This window comes from Agelaius tricolor, unplaced genomic scaffold (assembly GCF_023055355.1).
Source record: "Agelaius tricolor isolate 1412-34295 unplaced genomic scaffold, bAgeTri1.0.p SCAF_18, whole genome shotgun sequence".
Classification (NCBI taxonomy): Eukaryota; Metazoa; Chordata; class Aves; order Passeriformes; family Icteridae; genus Agelaius; species Agelaius tricolor.
Window position 1 is genome coordinate 10,251,818 of NW_027269278.1, and position 21,586 is coordinate 10,273,403.

At 44.9% G+C, this 21,586-nt stretch overlaps 1 protein-coding gene and 1 long non-coding RNA gene across 4 annotated transcripts in view; one reads left to right on the top strand and one right to left on the bottom strand.

Moving 5' to 3' along the window:
- Positions 1-21,586, top strand: part of LOC139597687 (uncharacterized) — a 77,328-nt gene that overhangs the window by 35,764 nt on the left and 19,978 nt on the right. The window lies entirely within an intron of this gene.
- Positions 13,531-21,586, bottom strand: part of TRPC7 (transient receptor potential cation channel subfamily C member 7) — a 74,295-nt gene continuing 66,239 nt past the window's right edge. For both annotated transcript variants that reach the window (XM_071443253.1, XM_071443252.1), the window contains exons 10-12: positions 18,952-19,032; positions 15,967-16,042; positions 13,531-15,250 (exon numbers count right to left, since the gene is read on the bottom strand). In XM_071443253.1, the coding sequence (XP_071299354.1) occupies positions 15,108-15,250; positions 15,967-16,042; positions 18,952-19,032 (300 nt within the window). In that variant the 3' untranslated portion in view covers positions 13,531-15,107. The remainder of the gene's footprint in view (positions 15,251-15,966; positions 16,043-18,951; positions 19,033-21,586) is intronic.

A 21,586-nucleotide genomic window follows, 5' to 3' on the forward strand; every position in this document is an offset into this window, starting at 1 on the left:
AGTTACTTGGGACAATTTTATCTCCTGGAGACAGGGCTTTTAAATTATGACTAATACATGGTATCTGGGAGTCTTTCATCTCCAGCTCTCTCTCAAGTATTTAGCCCAGATATACTTGCATTACTCCCAAACCACTCAGCCTTTCTATTTCAATGCTCACAAGAGAAATTTTTATGATTTATGTAAAAGGAAAATTATCAGGCTTCAGAAAATTTATTTTTTTTTAATATTGTTTCCATACAACTGGTGGCAGGATCTGGACTGAGGGGTGTGGATAACAAAGGCTTGTAAAGAGAAAAGAGGTGAGCAGAGAGGATTTACTTCCCATTCATTTAGACATTAATAAATAATAAAAATGCTGGTTTGGGATGAAATTGTGCCTCCATGTTCACCAAGACCAGCTGTTTCAATGGAGCTGGTCTGACTCTGAGCTCTGTGTTGGTTGCACGAGCTCAGGACCTGTTCTGATCATTCCTGCCTCTCTGCTGACTCTCTCTGACAGTTTGCCAACAGCTTTTCAATTACCTGAGCCTGTGAAAAGCTCATATAAGTATCTGATTTCATGTAGTGCTTTCCATCATGCTCTAGGTTACACTCAGTGCTCATTATCTTTGTATGTTTTGGAAGCATGTGACTACAAATATAACTTGGTGTGAGCATTCAGAATGAAGGTTTGTTGGGAATTTTTCAATGAAATAGTTTTGCAGAAGAAAAAGAGTTCTCAAACTGGCAATGCAGCACTAAACCCAAAAATTGTACTGGGAAAGGTGATTGTGCAGGGTATTGGAGAATGGGATGCATTTTACAAACTGCTTTCAGTAAATACTCTTAACTGGACCTTTGCACACCTGGGTTGGAATCTGAATCAGCTGAACCTATTGGAACAATTTTATTATTGAAACAGGGATTTTAGCCTTAATCTCTCAGACTACACCCATGCTAATATAATCAGCAATGCTTCCTTGCTCTGGGCACCCTACTCTAGCAATATCCTTTCTCCTCCCCTCTGGCTATATTTCCTCTTGCACAGGCTACCCAAGACTGAGGGCAGAGATTTTCTGCCCTCAGTGGCTGCTGTGATGTGTCTGGTGCATTCTCAGCCATGTCCCACAGCCTGCTGGCCCGGCCTTGCTGCTTCTGATGCAGGGACTTCCATTATTTCTTCTGGGGAAAATGAAAACAAAAAATTGGGGAAGTCTTTAATTTCATCCCTCTGCCAAACCAGACCTTCCTGAGTGCTTTCGATGGTCAGAAGACTTTGGCAGGATGAAGCTGTTCCTCACTGCCTTTGTAGCTTTAATCACTGTTTTCCCTCTTGTTCATATGATGAACTCCAAACCATAGCTTGGTTGGCAGCTCAGTATCTCTTTAAATCACTACTGGTTTCTCCTATGTCATTAATATTTTATTTATGTTGTATTAAATTTCGCATCAGTCTCCATGCCAACAGTTCATGCCAGCAGCAATGTCTGACAGAATAATTTAAACCCTCAGAGATATGAGCAATTCCTTTTTGAAAAGCATCACAAAGTTGGATTCATTTTGTCCTTGTTTAGCAGTGTCAAAGAGTCAGGCCTGGACACAGAATCAGAGTGGTTGGGGTTGGAAGGGGCCTTAAAGAACATCTCAGTCCAATCCCCTGCCATGGGCAGGGACCCCTTCCACTGCCCCAGGTTGCTCCAAGCCCCTTCCAACCTGGCCTTGGACACTGCCAGGGATGGGGCAGCCACAGCTGCTCTGGGCAATCTGTGCCAGGGCCTCCTCACCCTCACAGGGAAGAATTTCCTTCTAATATCCCATCTAACCCTTCTCTCCTCCAGTTTGAAGTCATTCCTCCTTGTCCTAGCACTACCAGCCCTGTAAAACAGCCTCTCTCAGATTTCTTGCAGCCTCTTCAGATACCCAAAGGCCACAAAAAGACCACCCCAGGGCCTTCTCTCTCCACACTGAACAATCCCAATTTTCTCAGCTTTCCATGTTCCTCCTCTGGCCCACGTCTGTGGGGACACCAACAGGGGCATCTTCTCACAAAGGGGGAGCTGAGGACTAACACTCAACCTGGCACCAAATGTCATCTACAGCTGGCACCACATCCTCAGGGAAAGGCAGAGCCTTTTGCTAGACCAGATGATAATGCTGGGAAATCAGAAGGTTTTGAACAGAAATTCCTTTCCTCAGGACACTTGCAGACTCTTTCTTGTGGAGTTGTACTATTCTATACACCCCCCTTACTGCTCTCATTCCCATGTAAGTGCAATCCATGCAATTATTTTATTGCATATTTATTGTTTCCATCTGCTTGTCTGCTGTCAAGCAAATCTCTTTGATGCTGGCCTGGAGATAAAGCCACTGAGAGGGAAAACCAGCAGCCAGCTTAACTCCCCCTTAACCATGTGCAGTATGGTCTCAATTTGGATTAATTTATTTATTTATTGTCATTTCAGCCCTTAGCAGATCTCCAGTAAAGAGCAAGGAATGGTACTCAGTCCCAGAGGTTCAGCAAGAGCAGACAGCTCTGTTGGGACTGCAGGGCATTCATCCTGTCCTCTCTGGAATGTCACACCAGCAGCAAATGCAAAAACCAATACTAAAACAGTGAAAAATTGAGTAGAAATAAAAAAGAGTAAACTATTCATGTTTAAATAAGAGAAGAATATGTAGGAGAGTACAGCCAAAAATGGTTGGAGTCTCAAGGGAAAGAGCAGCAAAAAAATTTGAGTGTGTTTCTTCATCTTTTCATTCAAGGGACCCCTAAAGACTTGCTAATTGAAATGGAGAGTCTGGATAAAATAATGTGTAAATGGGGATAATGTAATGCCACACAGGGAAGATTTGACACAAAACACTTTAGACTCCTGGGGCCTGACAAATACAAATTTTCTCCCACCATATTCTCAAAATCCCAAATCTGCAAGACTTGGGGAACACCATTAATCACAGGTGTAGCCAAAGGCAGAGATCCAGGAATCACAACTGCCTTCATAAGCCTCTGCACCAGAGGGGATTAGAGAGAAATGAGTTTACTGGAGGAACTGTGGAGTTAGCACATATCATCCCAAGGAGCAATTTGTCAATAAACAGCACATCCCTGCCAGTGGAGGGGAAGCAAAGAAAGACCCAGGCAACAACTGCAGCTTATAAACGTGCCTGTATTGATTTTCCATGCCAATTAATGCCAGCAAAGAATACATCCCTGGAGACCACACAGCACAAACTGTAGGCAAAATTGCTTCTCCTGAGACTGCAGCTGCCTTTGCAGCTTCATGGTATCAACCCTCCTTGTTTGCTTCTGCTTCTTTTATTAAAAATCCACAGTGGGAAAGAGATTGGTGCATCTTCCTGCCCTTGAAATGTAGTTGAGGGAATATCCATCTGTTTCAACAGGCCAAATCTATTCTCTGTCTTGTTATTTTTGTGTTTTGTTTTGTTCTTTGTGAAATATAATGAATGGTCTTGCTTATTTCTCCCAACTAGCAATTACTTCAGAGATCAAATCACAAGCAGCCCTATAACCTTCTGACAAGGCAGGATTATGAAAGACCTGCAGAAGTGCCATGTAGACTCTGTTGTGAAATCTAACAATTTAAGAGGTTCCATCCTGGTCCAGACAGTGATGATTTTTGATACCCTTTTAAAATATCCTTCCTTTTTTTCTGCTCTGACAGCTATTGGAGAAATAAATGAAATCTGCAATCCTTTCTGCAGATGGGAGGGCATCTGACAATTCACTGGCTTGGATGGTGCTAACAGCCATCCTTTCCATGTCTTGTCCTGGTTTAATAGGTGGTTGCAGCTGTGGGATCATTGCTATATTTCACAGTTCTGTTCTATTATTAGATATTGGAGGAATATGAGAACATGGATAGCTTGTGTTAAACTACCAGTTCCTGTATTTATTGGCACCACCTGGGAGATTAAAACAGCTGCTGTCACTCTGCAGAGTTATCTTCAAAGCAGGGGAGATATCATGAATACATGATCAAAGCACCCTCACTTTGTCCCATTGTGCAGTAATTACAGATGGAAATGTTCTCTGAAAAGGCAGCACCGGCTCTGGTGGAACAGCAGGCAGCAGCTTTGCCCTGATGTGGGAAAGCAAAGCCAGCCTTGGAGTCACAGAATATCCTGAGCTGGGAGGGACCCACAGGGATCACTGAGTGCAGCTCCTGACCCTGCACAGCACAACCCCACAGACCTCACCCTGTCCCTGGCAGGGCTGTCCAGGCACCCACTGAGCTCTGTCAGGCTTGGTGCAGTGACCACAGCCTGTCCCAGCACCCAGCCACCCTCGGGGTGAGGACACTCCACACAAACCTCCCCTGACACAGCCTCATGCCAGTCCCTGACAACTTCAGTGGCTCAGACGGGGGATGCTCCATGGCTGTGGTGGCCACAGCAGGAGAGTCAGCAGTGCCCTCCAGGGCATGTGAACACCTGGGGGGAGATGGGCTCCTTATTCACAGTGACCAGGGCCACATTTATAGAAAAACTCCTCCTGTGATCTTGGGGGATAATTTCAGCTCATTTTGGCACAGCTGCTGAGCAAAATCCTGCTTCTCCAGAGGCTGGCTGGAACCTCCATACTCTGCACCCAAGGGAAAACATATTTACCTTGGAAACAGCAAGGTGATCTGTCCTTTGGAGGAGGATGGGAAGGAACTGTTGGAGCTAGGATGGGGTATGAAATCTGTGGCAGAGCCACTGGCTCATGTTCCTTGCATGTGTGGGCAAAAGGGACTCAATAAATAATGCAGCAAATGCACAATAAATAATTTAGGCACCATGAGGCTTGGATGAGATACACAGGAACCCCTCCTAAATTTAAAGTGCCTCTCCCTTTTTGCGTGGCAGGATGGCACCAGCCCCTGGGACCTGTGTTGGTGGCATCCTGAACCTGCCAATGCCCACGGTGGCTCCAGTGCAGCAAGTGACACCCACTGAAAGGCAGCAAAGGCCTGAGTGAGCAGTTTGAATATTAATTTGCATTTATGTAAATTGCAGCTCTGTCAGTGGCTGCAGCCCAGTGCAGGGTGATGTGCTGGAGTGTGTGTGGTGGCTCTGGGTCAGTGAGTTTGTGCTGGGTCACCTCTGGCACCTGCCTGGTGCTGCAGTTCAAAGTCTGATGATAAGAGGCTGTTGTGGTTAATGATAAATCTGATCTTCCTCCTTCAAAAACTGTGGGAACTGCTGAGGGGATTGTGAAGCTGGAGGCCAGTGAGAGAAAAGCCAGACCAGGCAGGAGCTGGATCCCTGCAGCCCCTGGGTTCTAACGGAGCCCTCGGAATAATTATGAATAAAGCGCTGTTTTCCAAATCACTTTCTAAAATAAACCATCCAGATGGCTGTAAGGGAAGACCTAGTCATCAGTCTGAGTAATGCTTATTTTGAGTACATTACCCATGAAGTGTGTACAGTTGTGCTGGATTGTGCACAGTGAGGCTCAAAGGGATGCAGGAGCAGGAATATCACAAGTGACAGACACTGCTGGTCCCCACTGTCATTCTGGGCTTGGTCAGTGGGACCACCCTGAGAGCTGTTTCAGTGTCTCCCATGGAATGTGTAGAGAGGAAGAATGTCTTTTCTTTCCTGCAGCTTTATGGGTTCCTGGGTCACTCAGAAATATGCAAGAGGAGATACTCAGGGCTGAGAAAAGGCAAGTGTTCTCTCTGTCCTCTCTGGGAGAGGTGCACAGGATAGAGACATCTTCTGATAGCCTGTGTGAACAAGGGTATTTGGCTTTTCAGCCAGTGCTGGGATTCTTGCCCCTCCTTTCCCCCAGGGTGTCCAATTCAATTTTGATAAAAATGAAATCTGAAAAGCAACACTGACACAGAAAGGCAAAACCCTGGTGCTGTGCTAGGGCTGCCTGTGCCTGCTGTAGCACAACAGAGCATAAATTCACTATAACCATAAATTCCCAGGGGTGTTTCCCAGCTAACACCCTGTTCAGTGCTGTACTGCAGTGCCTGGGCTGTGCAGAGCTGTGCTTGGCTGCTTTTCATGGGTGCACTCACAGGATGGCTGCCAGCAGCATCTGAGTGCTGAGGAATTGTCACCAGGGCTGCTGGAATTGTCACTGCCCTGAGCAAGACTGGAAGGGTCTTGCTGGCTTCTGCCCTTCCTCAAACCTTGAGTGAAAAGCTCTCCACAGGGAACACCCCATGGTGTTCTGGGGGCTGCTGGAAAGTGCCCCCAAGTACCAGGAGAGGTGCAGGGGCTGTGCAGAGCCCCCACCCCACTGGGTCCCTTTCATGGGGCCCACCTGCACATGGCAGAGCTTCAGCTGAGAAAAACACCACCTGAAACTCAGTTTGGCCACTGCACACTAATTTGCATCACCAGACTTTGTGCTAAATTGCAGCCTGAGTAATAGCAGCTGCTTTATTTATTTAATTTTCCTGAATGCAATTTTTATTAGCTGTGAAATCAAGCCCTTTCTGGAAGTATATGAGCAGAGCAGCCTTCATGTATAGGAAGATTATAATGGTATAGCAGAAAAACCAAACCATTGGGAGCTCTTGAGGCATAAATTCAAACCCTCATTAATCTCTGTGGGCTGCATCTCAAACCTGAATTTTTACAGAACGTGGGTGGTGTTTTCTAAGTGAGTTGCTGGAATTGGTTGGCTGAGAGGGTTGACTTAGATAACAATATGTTTCTGAACCACAGCCCTGTGCCTGAACAAGATGCAGGCTGTGGTTCAGGCTGAGCACGTCACATTCAGGGGGTGCCCATGGCATGGGGGTGGCTCCAGGCCCTGCAGCTCAGGGCTCTGGGAGCACTGGGAGCACTGGGAGCACTGGGAGCACTGGGAGCACTGGGACTGGCACACAGAGCTGTTGATGGACTCATCCTGACTTTTCTGATCTTCACTAATTCAATTACAGCAGCCTGCTTTTCTGTCTGCTTTATTATTTTTTTCAAGAAACAGCTGAACTTCTTTATCTGGGCCAGCTCAGCTTTTTTTGCTGTGAATACCCAATTTAAATTGACGTGTGGTGGATGTGTCATCCCAAAATTCTGTATCACTCCTGCCTTGCACCCCAGCCCCAGAGGAGTCCCTTTGGCATTGCTGGAGCCCTGAGCACCAGGAATAAATTGATGCTGGCTTTGGGGAGCTGCTCTGGGCTCCTGAGCCTTCCCTGGCTCTGGTGCCTCTGGGAGCACCCAGGTTTAAGCTGTTCTCACACAGCCAGGTCTGAGCCACTGCTGCACTTCGGGGATCCAGGCTGTGACTGGAGTGCTGTCTTTAATTAAGGACAGGCTTTGTGGCCTTACACAAAGGAAGGCAACAAGAAAGAGGCCTAAGGGTCAATTCCAGCTCCAAGAAGCGTGAAAGCTGGAGGGATTCCCCTTCAGATTTTGGAAAAAACTGTCAGTCATTGTGCTGTCACAAACATCTTGGTACCTCAGATTTAAGAATTGTCCATGCTTTCTTAGAGATACTACTAAAACTGGAAGAATGGATTAAGGAAACCCTGCATGTGAGATGATAGCCAAAACAGGCATTTTTATTTTCTAATTTAAATTAGTTTGGTGTTGGTTTATGTAGGTACAGATTGGAAGAGAACATAACCTTTATATTTTTAAATCAGTTCAAGTAGCAGAATCCCTATACTGGGGAAGCAGCAGTTCTGGCCACAGTAGGTCCTACACAAAAAATTCAGCTGAAGAGGGAATTTTCTTCTGGAGCTCTATATCTGTATTTTGTGCAGGTACAAATCAGAGATACTGAAAGGTGTTGTCCTCTAGGAGACAGCAGACACTTTAAAAAAAGAGTAAGACAGCAAAAAGCAGAAAACTTCTCTGAGTGCATCAAAGTCAGCTGAAGAAATATTGGCTTTCTAACAAGAAAACATCAGTTCATCCTTTCTTTTTCTTAACAACAGCATTTAATAAGTGCCAGATCCTTGTGGCTTTATGGGCTGTTAAATCACGTTATGGGCTGTTAAAACAGATTATAATGAACTGGAGAAAAACCCTGCAGAAAGAGGAGTTGTTTTTTTTTTCCTGTAGCTTTGCTTTTGCTGCGGAGCATCCCAGCGGCCGAGCTGCGGATTTCTTGGATTTCTTGTTCGTGAGCACAACCTGCTGGCTCCCACTGCAACCAGCAGCGAGGGGCACGGCTCCATCCCCTCCCTTCTCTCCCATGCACAGCAGTTCGGGTTTGGGAGAGCTCTGGGCTGTGTTTTCCCCTCCTGAATGCACATGCCCGCTGAAATCCCCATGAGACACTCGCAGCTTATCCTAAAGCATGGAGAAAATAGAGAAACTCCTCACAGCTCTCTGCAGGTACAGGAGCTTTCAACTTTTACAGTCAAAAGCCAGGAAAAACTCCTGAAAAAAACCAATCAATCAAACAAACAAACAAAGAGCAGTTTCTTCCTCTCAGAGCACCAGGTACCTGTGGGGCTGAGGGCTTCCTGCAGTCTGGGCATGAGCTGACATTACCAGGCACAATTGTTCCACCGCCTTATGATGCTGTCTCTGAGCCAAAGGCAGTGTTTGGGGTGGCTTTGGGCAGATTCTGCAGCTGTTTCCCTGCTTTGTTTGTCCCCAGGGGTCAGCTCTGAGCCAGCACAGCTTGGGTAAAGGTGTTCATGCTGGTGGCTGTAACTCCAATTGAGAAAGGGCTGTTATTTTCTCTTATGCCTGCTGACACCCACTTTTCCCTCTCATTTAATTATATTTTTAGTTGGATCTCTCCCTCCCCATCATTTTACCTTTAGGATGGGTGCAGAACATGAGCCCCATCCCTCACCCCCCAATTTTTTTTTTCTAAATATTTAAAGAAACTCAGCAGTAAAACTCAGAGAGCATGGACTGTAATTCACCCCAAAGGACAATGAGGCACAGACAATGATGCACACCTCAGTCTCCATGCTACAGCTCAGCTGCCATGAGTGCAAAGTTCCTCCCTCATTCTCACTCCTCTCCTGCCTGCATTCACCTCTCCCACCTTGTTCTGCTCTGAAAGCAAAACCTGCTCTAGGTCTGTGGTCCAAGTCTGTGATATCATCCCTTCCATCCTGCCCTGGAGGACAGTGGCAGCAGTCCCTGCTGCTCCCTGCAGCCCCTGTGCCTGTGCTGGGCTCTGCCACCACACCCATGTCCCACAGGGATTCCTGTCACAGCAGGACAAGTGTGGCTCTGCTGTGATGCCTAGATGGCATCAGGGGCCAGCCAGGTGCTCCCAGGTACACAACAAGCACTTCAGAATGTTGAACAAGCACAAAAGTCTCCCTCTGGTCGTGTCTCTTCACTGTGCAGTGAATGTTGCTTCTGCCCAGGTCTCTGTGATTCACTGCCTGCTGTGCTTTGGGCTCACTGGGGTAGTGCTGCTGCACTGAGCTCTGCTCCAAGGTGGGCTTAGGGGCTGCCCCTCCAACCAGCCTGCTCACCCAAAGCTTTGCCTGAAATCTGGGACAAAAATCAAAGTCCCTAAACTGTGGGGTCACTTGGCTGGCTGCCAATGGAGTTGGGAATACTCCTATTTCCAACTTCTGAGTGTGCTCTTCTGAGTATCTTGCTGAAGCCCTGTCTGTCTGTCCTGGCTGGCTGCAGGAATGACAGACAGAACCAGTCAGTGCTGCTTCTGTACACACGAGCCCAACGAGCTGCTTTTTAGGATAAACTCAGTTTTTTAATTGTGTTTGGGAATCATGGTGAAGGTTTGGCCCAAAGCATGTTATTGCACAGAGAGCACTTTTGCATCAAACCAGCTTTTTAATTTCATGGAAGCTTTGCTCTTCAAATGAAAACCTTGGAGTGAGTTCCTGCAATCCCTGCTGCAGTGCCTGCCATCAGAAGGGATGCTGGGAACAGGGCAAAGGGGTTTGGAGCCCTGCTCCGGGGGAGAGCACAGTGCAGGATGCTCTCATTTGCAGGCCACAGGGACAGGTTTCCATCAGCTTGTTTTCAAAAGCAACTTGCTATGAGTCTGTGCCACCCACCTGGATGTACAAGGGAACGATTTCCATCTCCTGCTCCCTCCCACGTGGGCTGTGCTGAGCTGTCAAAGCTGTGCCCACCCCGGGGCAGCTGCTGGGGAAGAGCCTGGACTCAGGGCAGTGGCTTCACACAGAAATTCATCTCCTCACCAGACCCCCCATGCTTCTGCTATGTAAGCCTAATTAAAACCTTGCAGCACAATAATTAATCATTAGTAAGGGAATTAAATATTAGTCTGTATTATAGTAAACATTAGTTGCATATTAACAGGATCATTAGCTGTTCATTAACTGTTTAATCCCCTTTGTCACACTGCAGGTTTGTGTTAAATGTCTGTCTCAAATGACCTGAAGAGAGTGTCCTTTTACCTGCAGTAAAAGTCATCACAAATTTTAGAATCAGTTTAGTTATTTTGCTCCTTTAGTTGCAATCTCCCTTTCTATTTGCCTTTATTTAAATTCAACAATAGTGAAGGCATATTGATATAGAGCCACTAAAATCTCCCAGGGATTGAAGGGGTTGGCTTCCCAAAATTATATATGATCACTGAGGCAATCATTCTTTTTTTTTTTTCCTGTTGCTCTTGTGCTGCTGGCATCAGGCATTGGCAGATCCTATCCCTCACTGAGGAGTATATGCCCTACAAAGATGCAGAACAGGGACTAAGAGAGGGCAAAGCTGATGAGCATATTTTCTAATAAGATTCAGAACCACAGCCCCATTTTTGGGCCCTTCCTTTCAGGTTATTAAGGCAAATCACTGAATTTCTCTGCATCTGCCTTTCTTCACTGGAAGCTAAGGCTATTTCATTTCCCCCGTGCAATAAAAATGCATAAAACTCCTCCTTTCTCAATTAAAAGGTCAGTTCCTTAAGGCTGTAGCTTGTGCAGGCTGCTGTCCAGCACCAGGTGTGCTACCTGCAGGGTTCACAGCCCAGTCACAGCCAGGGTGCAAGGGGAGTACTGGGACCTGCTGCCTGCAGCCTCTGACACTGCAGTGGGGAGAGGTTTGTGGCAAAGCAAGGGCAGAATTGTTTTTCAGGTCCCAGGGGAGGTATTTACAGTGTCTGGATAGAGGAAACACCCACCCTGCCCACCTGGGCACTGCCTGCCAGCCCTCCTGGGGCTGTGGCTCCCTTCCCTGCCTGTGGGTTACTCAGGGGGGTAACCCAGGGTTGCTCATCCTCAGCTGAGGATGAAATGCTCTGTTTGCCAGGCAGGCAGCACAGGGGTTGTGTGGCAGGTGCAGGGCAGGTCCTGCCTCCTCCCAGGGCTGCAGCCAGACCTGGCCATGGTGCAGCAGAGATCTGCTCTCAGCTGCAGACGTGTTTGGAGCCCTGTCCACGCTGCTCAGCTCTCCTGCCTTTGTGGTGATGGACTGTGTCCTGGCTTGTCCTCACTCAGTGATCATTCATTTCTTGTATCTTTTAATTAGGGCAATTTCTTTTGGCCTGCTGGAAATGCTTTCCTCATGTAGATTAATTAAAAATAAAGCCTAGCTCTGACAATTTAATATGAGCTCTGGTCAGGATGCAGGCAGCCTTGTAAGCCATTATTCATTACACCATTCATATTCTTCATAATATTTACTTTTAAACCATGTTTTTTGGGAACTAAGGACAGTATTTGTTAGTCATCCTCCACAAGGTTACAGGCAGAATGAATCCAGCTGGAGAGCAAAGATGAGCATGAAGCATCACATCTGCCCTGTGGCTGCCCAGCCCATCCAGCCCTTGCTGCTGCAGCAGGGCCAGGGTGCCAGGTGCCCCTGGGCAGCTCCTTTGCTCTGGGACCTGTCCCTTGGGGTCCCTGCTTAACACCAGGCACTTCAGCCCCATGAAATACCAACTCCTGTTAATGCTTCCTGCTGTTGTTTCCTCTCTGTTGGCAGCAGCTGACTGGTTTGGCCTTTGCAAGGTGTGGAACAACTGCCTAGAGACTTGGGCAGTCAATAAATCAATAGTGGCTCGTGAATGACTTTGTTCTGATCCTCCTCAGGGTGTCTGTTTCAGTTCCAGTTTGATTGGCCTGTGGTATTTGCAGAATTGTGACCATCTCTTGGAGAATATTCACCTTTGTGTGGAGGAGTCCAGATTAGTTCCATTTTTACGGGACCTCTCTTATTTCCCATAAAAAGTTATAATTCTGTATCTACAAATAATTTGTGTAAAAAGTTCCATCCCTTCACAGTACGAATTTGTCCAAGGAATACCAAGTCCTACACTACAAAGCCAAAGGTCAGAGGTGTCACAGACTGGAGGAAATCCAACTCAGCTGATGTGACACCGTTCTGCCAGGAGGTCCCCTGGTGATGGGAAATGGGACAGGGGACCCGCATGTCTCAGCTCTCATCCAATCTGGCACTCACCCACCTTGATTTTTCCTCTTCAAACTCTCTAAGTTCTCTCAGGCTTCTCTTTCAGTGAAGCTTCTTAATTTTAATTTCTTATAAACTGACCTTGGAGAATAAACCCTGCTTCTGCCAACAGTCCATTAATACACAGTGAACAACTTTCTTGGGTGTGTTACTGGGACCAGATGAGAAAAGTGCTCTGATGTACTGGGATTTTGCTTGTCATGAATATTTATATAAAGTCTCTGTACTTTGATACTTTCAAGAATGTAAATGCAAAAGGGTAGGAAGCAGATTTTTTTTAAACAATATTTTTAATATTTTAGTCTACTTTTGAAGCCCTGGAGAATACTGTGCTGTTTCTTGGCAGGCTCCTGAGTGAGAGCAGCATGCTAACTCCCTGTGGCAGGACTGCACTCTTTCACTTGCTTCCAGATGCTGGAAGGGCAGGAGCTGATGGGCACAGCTGCACCTCCACCTGGGACCCAAAAATGCACCAAAGTTATGCCCACTATGGAGCTCTTTGTGCTGAGCAGAGCATGCATTGATTGCAATATTTAGCAGTAGAAGAATCTTCCTGCAGGTGTTGCTATACTTTAGATCAGGCACTTTGCTGAGCTGCGTTGGAATATACAAAACATAACTGCATCACAGCATTTCAACTAAACCTTTCTGCAGGACTTGCATTCAATATCATGAGAAATTTAAATTATGGTGGTCTTGTAAGTTCTACCTAGAACAATTTTCCTTAAATCCCTAAAACAATGAATGGGAAGGGTGAAGGGATACTTTGGTCAGGAGCCTGGTGTAGAGATGTAATCAGATTAAATTTTAAGATGGTGCTGTGACAATAGGGCTGGTTTTTCAAATGGAAAAAAAGTTTTACACAGTGGCTGGAAAGGTGGGGAGGGGACAAGTAGCATTGCCATGAAATACATCCCTTCCTCTTATGGAGAAAACTGGAAATATATTGGCAAAATTTGCTGTGGGAGACAGCCCAAAGTGCTGAGTAAATACCATTCCCTAGTTTTATTCATTTAAAATGTATAAATGTATTTTAGTTTAAGCATTGCATTTTGGCTCTTTCAGGCTTCAGAATGACTATGGTAAAATCACTTTGTATAATAATTACATTGTTCACATATGGGAGAAAAGCAAAAAAAAACAAAGGCCATGTAATAGGTAGTCAAAAGATCCAGCAAATATTTCACTCAGTGGACAACAAAATATTATGAGGTAATTTTATTTTTTCCATTTTTAGGTAAAAATATTACAGTATACAAGATAATTTTATTAAAGGTAAAAATACAGTATTTTTTTTCTCTAAACAGATCTACGTACAGTACACTTTTTTATTTTGTTTTCTTTTATTTTTGTACAAATATAACTATTATTCTAATAGGCTATATGTATTCTCATCTGGCACTTAAGAACTGATCACAGGTCACCTTCTGGCTCTGCTTGTTTGTCTCAGCTGAAACCTAGATGTCATGTTCATTTTATAGGTGTCTCATGTAAACAAACAGTCCAGTTCCATGGTTCCCAAGTAGTAAGGTGTGCTTTAAGTAGTTGAAATCATGTAGCCAACCATGAAAACCCAAGCCATCCGTGTTTGCAGTTGTGTTGCACAGTCTTACAACTTTCCTGTTGAAAAAGTGTGATCCTTCTATTACCACAGCCTTAGAACACTTTGAATCCCTTTCTCATCCTCTGTAAGAGCCAAAAACATGACAACAATTTCTACAATGATTTTTCCTTCATTTCCTCTTTTTTTTTGTTTTTTTTGGTCAGAATGTTCAATCGAAACTTTTTTGTACAAATTTCAAGGCTGGAAACTACTGGGCAATGTTCTTTGTGATCGATCTCTCCCTATGGCTTGCAGTTTGACCTCTGGAATCTGAAAGCTGAGCTCAGTGGCATTGCTGTCTCTGGATTAGTGTTGTTCTTTGAACTGAATACATTAGCACAAGGTGTTTTATCTCTGGGTATTCCTGGGAAGTGAGTTTCACATCATGACGAATATTTCAGTCCACTGTTATCGGAGATGGGATCGACTAAAGATAAAAGAGAGGCTAAGTGCATACAAAGAGACCATATCCATCAGCAGACTAGCTAATACAGCTGGAAAAGGTGGACAGGAGTGTTTGGCTGGAAATCCTTTCATCAGGCTAAAGGATAATTTACCCCACAAGCTTGATTTCATTTTTCCAATGCTGTCAGTGTCTACTTCTTGTTCACTGCCTTGGTCACTTCAACAGATGATTTCTCATTAGCTTTTCATTAGCCACAGGGCTGAACAAAGTTATATTCAGGGTTGCCAAAGTTATATTCAGGGTTGCCAATGTAAACAAAAATTCTAAATAAAAGGAGAGTACACACCCAAGAATAGGAATTTAAAAATTTTTGCAGGGAATATGCTTGGCACATTTTTTCTTCAGGCTTCACCCATTCCTGGTCAGTACAGACTCTGTTGGTGTTAATGAGCACAGTTACATTGTCTTCTCTGGAGTCAGGTGAATGAAGATCTGGCATTTTTTTGCCTTTAATTGGAGGTGCCTTCTCTATGGTGCATCTGTTTCTGTTGAGGGGCATAGATTTTTACCATAAAGTCACTTTTGTATCAGAAAAGGTTTAACTGGTCACTCACCAAGTGCGGGAGAAAAGCAAAGTGCTCCTACCAACACTTGCTTGTCAGCAAAATCTGAGTGTGCAGTACCCATCTTTCACATGTTTTTGCCCTCCTAAGATGCTGGTTGAGAATGAACAATGTTTAGAAAACAAGTTGTCTTTCTCTGTATTCACCATCAAATGTCCTTATTTAAGGTCTTCCCAAACTTGTCACTCAGCTGCTGTATTAGTTTTGCCAGCTCACCAGTAGCTTGGGACTTTTCCTCTAAGAGTTCATAGCGGAGACTGGAAATATCTTGTTTGATTTCTTTAAGTTCTCCTGAAAGAGGAAAATGTTCTTGTTAGCCATACTGAACCAAGTCAATAATCCCTATGGTTCCAAGACCCGAGAGATCAATAATTGCAGTGTGTTCTGTCAGGAATGTGTGTGGAGCTGCATTTGATCTCCCTGCATTACACATTTAATATCTGTAGTTACAAGGAATAACCTGTACTTGCAGTACTGGTACCAACAGCAACAGCAAATACGTGGGGAGAGTTCATGTTTCTTTCTCAAATTTGTTCTCTCTCCACAATCTGATCTCCAGCTACATAGGGTATTTGCAGGAGGGGAGTTAAGAGGTGTTAGAGGTTCCTTTCTGTCTGCACACAAATCCCACATGCCACCACAGCAATATGAATCTGGATCCCATTCAAAACAGAGTCCTTGTGGCAGGCTTGGGCAGGGCAGTCAGAAAATGCTTCACCTAGACACCAGAGTAAGCTTGGGTGTTGGCAATACCCTGGTGGCAGAGCTACAGGGGTGAGCAGGGCAGGGTGAAGATCCTGTGAGATCTGTGCTCTGCTGAGGACAAACAAGGACCTGGAATTCAAGGGCACAAGGGTGGCTCAGAGTCAGCACTGCTGACCTGAGTGTGAGCATGAGCAAGATCTCTCTACAGAGCATCTCAACTAAGCTCAACCCTCCTACTGGCCAGATCAGCAGCAATAACAGCTCATGCTCCTTAGGTGGGTCAGTTATAAAATTCCACTTGCCTTCATTGACCTCGTCATTCTCCCGGTCAACCTGAGCCTTCAGCACGTAGCGCTTGATCAGACGCTTCATTATCTTCTGGAAGGAGAACAGAAACACTCCTTCAGTGGGAGACTGTCCACATGCCAGACTTATTATGAGCAACCCAAACATCTGGTTTCACCTGGGATATTTTATTATTTCCCCCCCCCCCCCCCCCCCCCCATTTATTTTACATTTTACATTGTGAACATTGTGCTACAGTAGTTGATTGACAGTCACTCTATCACTCAGCACTTTGGGGTTCTTTGTGGGATGCATGTGAATGTAGAGCATGTCCCACAGACAGAAAGAAAACACAGATGATCCAATAAAAAGCTAAGGAAATGGGTTCCAAGAGCCTTCTTTTAGCATGTTGCTGTCTAATAGTACTTTACAGGAAGAAATAAGTGGTTAATTAATGATGTTAGAAAACTCACTCACAATGCAGCTGACCTGAGGTTCACAGAAAGACTTTGTTACCCTTGTCATTGGGTTTTAAAAAGAAAATAAATTTAGAGAAGGACAGAGAAAAGAGAGTCTGAAGAAAGGTGGGGAACTTGACTTAAGGGAGAAAAGTTTCTTATGGAAATGGTGGATTTTAAGAGACATATATGGTGAAAAATGTAAAGCCATGTAAATTTACAAAATGGAAGATGATTGTTAGTAAGGAAGAGTAAGTATGGGAATAGATGATAGTTATGGATATGAGCTTGCAATGTGCTATTGTTCCAAGAATGCCTAAGCTCCATTTATGTAGAAGGAAAGTAACTTTGGCAGTTTTGGGCTGCACTCTGGGGTACAGCTGATAGCCTTGTCTTCACTTTAGAAAAGATACCCCAGTGAGGAAAAAAATCTCATAATAAAAACCTATAAAGGAAAAAAGGAATAAATATATATAAACATAAAAAGAACTGCTCTCTTAGAGACAGAGATTTACATACATCCTCTGCAAACACAAGAGAGCTCAGTGTCTTTGACCAGAGGTCCAGTGTTAAAGGAGAAGCATCTCCCAGCATGGACTCCCTTCACAAAGCAATCACATCTCTGCTTGGAACATCTGAAAAATGCTACAAAGGGTGTGACATTAAGAAAACAGTACACCTGCTCTTTTTTCTGACTAGCCAAATAAGGATTATAGCAGTGCAAAAGGCTTGTGGAGATCAAAGAAGGATCCAGTCATTTGTATATGCCATGCAGCCATGGAATATGGGATGACTAAGACTGTCCTGTATGTCAGAGGCATCTGGCTAAGGCAGCAGAGATGAGGTACAGTGCACCTACGGTGTGCTGGAGATGGCCAAGGTAGTAGAATCCAGAGGGAGGTAGGGCTGTCACCTGAGAAAACATAAATGAAGTAATGTTTGGGGAAAGTAGGGAAATCCTGGGTCCAAAAATAAGTAATTTTTTTCCAGAGCAGAAGTCAGAGGAGATTTAGACTAAAACAAGGAATCAGAACGCAGGTTCTTATTACCTGGAAAAAAATGATACATAACCTCTCCTTACACCAGTTCCCATATTCTCTTTGATAAAGATATCATTTTTCCTAGACTAGTTTATTCCCAAATCATGGCAGCTGTACTGAATTGTTCCTCATGCTTTTCAAAATATTGCATGTTTAAATTCTGTATATTTTTGTTATCCCTCTAGAGCACTGTTCATATATAGTCTTAAGCACACAGACTGCAGAGACTGCAGATACATCCCTCAATAAACACTGCTAAGCAAGAAGCAACTGCTTCAAAGGTTTTCCCAGTTGTAGAAGAAAAGCTTTCCAGACAAATTATCACACTGCTCCTTTTTCTTTATGTTCAGACTATTACATTCTCCTTATATTATTTGGGCAATTTCTTTCTGCAGCAACCAAAATGTTCTAAGGTAGTTTGAAGACAAACCTGGCATTATTAAAACAAAATAACGGGTACTTATATTTTTTTGTCTATTTTCACCTTTGGCTTTTTCAATATTGGAAATAAAAGTCTAATTTACCATAAACACTGGGTGGCCTCATTGAGAAATAATAGCTACAGGAAGAGAACCAGTCCAGCAGAGGCTGACACATCATCTGTGGGTTTGAATGGATGGGGATGTTTCAGAAGTGCTGAAATGCCACTTTGAGCAGGGCACAATCTCTCATCCCTTTTCCTTTGATAGAATCAAGCCAACTAACTCCAGATGCCAGAGTGAATGCATCCCATTTCTAACTTAGATTTTTAGATACCCCTCCTATTTTGGTAGAAAAGCATGAAAAATTTTTAAAACCAGTAGAAATTTCTTACTGGTCTGCTGAACACCTTGGGAGCCCATTGTGCTGGAAGCTGTACCAACACAAGACAAACCACTTCTGGAATTGCCCTTGCACATTTTAGCCAATTTAACTATTTTTCACATCTATCTTTAATGTCAGTCCTTTCAGACACAACACTTGCCATCAGATTCCTTTCCACTTTATGTTAAAAAAGAAGGCAAAAATCCTGTGGGCCACATTCTGTTTTGCCCTGGGACACGTTTGCACATCTGCTGGCACCACACTGGAGCTGGACAGGCAGCTGTGGTGCCCTGTGCCACCTCTGCAGCCACAGGGGGGTTCTGAACCGTAGCACATTGCAGGCTTAGCTGGGCAGGACGAGCCAGAGGAAGCACGTGCAAATGTCAATGCAGCAGCTGGAGAGGTGGCTGAGCCATGGGGGATGAAATGCTGTCGATGCAAGATGGGAGGAGTAAAGGTTGGGTGATGTGTGCTGAGTTAAACCCCCTCGGGAGGCATTAATTAGCATGACAAATGCTAACACCATGCGTGTTTCCATGGGGTACAGGCTGCTTTTGTTTCCAAAACACCCCAGCCCAGCCCTGAGGCAGTGCCCGTGCCAGGACAGCATCGCCTGGGACAAGGCAAAGGTGATTCCTGCAGGCAGGAGCTGGGCACTGGCAGAGCTCTCCCCTGGCTCCTGCTTTCATGCTCTGATTACCTGGTATCTCGTGGGCTTGGTGTAAGCGTTCTTCCCAGAAAAACTCTCTGTGTTTTGAATGCTAGAGTGAAAACGAACTTTCTGAAATTATAAAACATCATGACATGATTAAATCAATGATAGCTTCTCATACCCAGACAGCCCCAAACCAAGCAGAGCTTTAGAAAAACAGTAGGAAATGGTTCTGTGTACAGCAGAGTAAAAGCCAGAACATTCAGGCCAAAAGAGGAAATATTTGGAAGACAGAAAAAAAACCAAAAAATACACAAATTAATGGAAAAATCTGGATTCTAAGTTATCTAGGCAGAAATGGTACTCACACACAAGTTTTAGACACCAAGGTGTAAAGAGGCACAAAATACTTTTATCTTAATGAGGCTGATGCTTATCAATTCAGAACACGAGATCACTACTTGTATTTGGAAGAACAGGATTGTGGTACAAAACCAAATTCTGAAACACAATTGATTTTCACAAGTCCTTTTAAAACAGCAGTACCCTTGTCTATTTCTTTCTGGTCAAGAAAAAGATGCATTTCTTAAACAGACAATTTCATTTTTATCAGAGGCATGACAGCTCTAGAAGCTTCCAAGGAGACTTTTCTGGACACTACACATAAAATTTGTTGGAGATTTCTTTGACTGTAATCCACCTCTGAGGTTTTTGATCCAATACTAACAAAAAAAAAAGTCACTTATTCAAGGAATAAATATCATAGACTTCTGCACCTATATGCAATTCTGTGTAGAGGAGAGGCCCTGGATAAGGGCTTTTCTTCCATGGTTGAGCCAGAGATCCTGATTTATTTTTTTTCTTTCAAATCAGGATGTTTATAATGATTGAAAATCTGAAATAATAGTGTAATTTTTAAAAAATTTCTTTCTTACTCATCAGGTATATCATGAACTTAGAGACTCTTGAAGATGATACGTGAACAAAATCAATAGGCAAGCAAGAAATGACTGATATTCTTAATTGCTTATGCTAAAGCCATGGAAAATATGAATTTTGCATGAGTTCCATGAAAAAGGGCAAGCCAGACACTTTCCCTCATCAGGCTTGGGGAAGCAGAGGCTTAGAGAAAATTTTATTACTTTGTTTTAGGCTTTGAAGCAGAAATTAAATTTCAAACAAAGCGAGCTTAGTGCAGTCTGATTCAAATAACATTTTAAAATCATTTAAAAATCATTATTTGAAGGAGAAACACTTCTTTCATTTTGAGACTCCACTGTTCTAGTGGTTCTTCCAGTAATCAATAGCAGTGTTAAATGAATTTGTAGACATGCTTGTCTATCTCAGCAATGCTCCCCATGTTGATGGTTAAATTATTTGATAATACAGACTAAACCCCATGGACAGACTTCTCCCTTCAATTTAGGTGCTGGCAGAGAGTGGGTGAGCACCAGACCTGAGCAGCTCTCTCAAACTCCTGGGAGGATGATCCTCTTTGGAGGCTGTGGGCTTTGCCTGGACCTGGATGGCTCACCATGAGCTGGATGGTTACCATGAGCTGGATGGCTCACCATGAGCTGGATGGTTCGCCATGAGCTGGATGGCTCACCATGAGCTGGATGGTCACCATGAGCTGGATGGTTCCCATGAGCTGGGGGGCTCACCATGGGCTGGGGGGCTCACCATGAGCTGGATGGTCACCATGAGCTGGATGGTCACCATGAGCTGGATGGTCACCATGAGCTGGGGGGCTCACCATGAGCTGGATGGTTCACCATGAGCTGGATGGTCACCATGAGCAGGAGGGCTCACCATGAGCTGGATGGTTCACCATGAGCTGGATGGTTCCCATGAGCTGGATGGTCACCATAAGCAGTAGGGTTCACCATGAGCTGGATGGTTCACCATGAGCTGGATGGTCACCATGAGCTGGATGGTCACCATGAGCAGGAGGGCTCACCATGAGCTGGATGGTTCACCATGAGCTGGATGGTTCCCATGAGCTGGATGGTCACCATAAGCAGTAGGGTTCACCATGAGCTGGATGGTTCACCATGAGCTGGATGGTCACCATGAGCTGGATGGTCACCATGAGCAGGAGGGCTCACCATGATCTGGATGGCTCACGATGAGCTGGATGGTTCACCATGAGCTGGAGGGTTCGCCATGAGCTGGGGAGCTCACCATGAGCTGGATGGTTCACCATGAGCTGGAGGGTTCACCATGAGCTGGATGGTCACCATGAGCAGGAGGGTTCACCATGAGCTGGATGGTTCACCATGAGCTGGATGGTTCACCATGAGCTGGATGGTCACCACCAGCTGGATGGCTCACCATGAGCTGGATGGTTCACCATGAGCTGGATGGTCACCACCAGCTGGATGGCTCACCATGAGCTGGATGGTTCACCATGAGCTGGATGGCTCACCATGAGCAGGAGGGCTCACCATGAGCAGGAGGGCTCACCATGAGCTGGATGGTTCACCATGAGCAGGAGGGCTCACCATGAGCAGGAGGGCTCACCATGAGCTGGATGGTTCACCATGAGCTGGATGGTTCACCATGAGCAGTAGGGTTCACCATGAGCTGGATGGTTCACCATGAGCAGTAGGGTTCACCATGAGCTGGATGGTTCACCATGAGCTGGATGGTCACCATGAGCTGGATGGTTAGCATGAGCTGG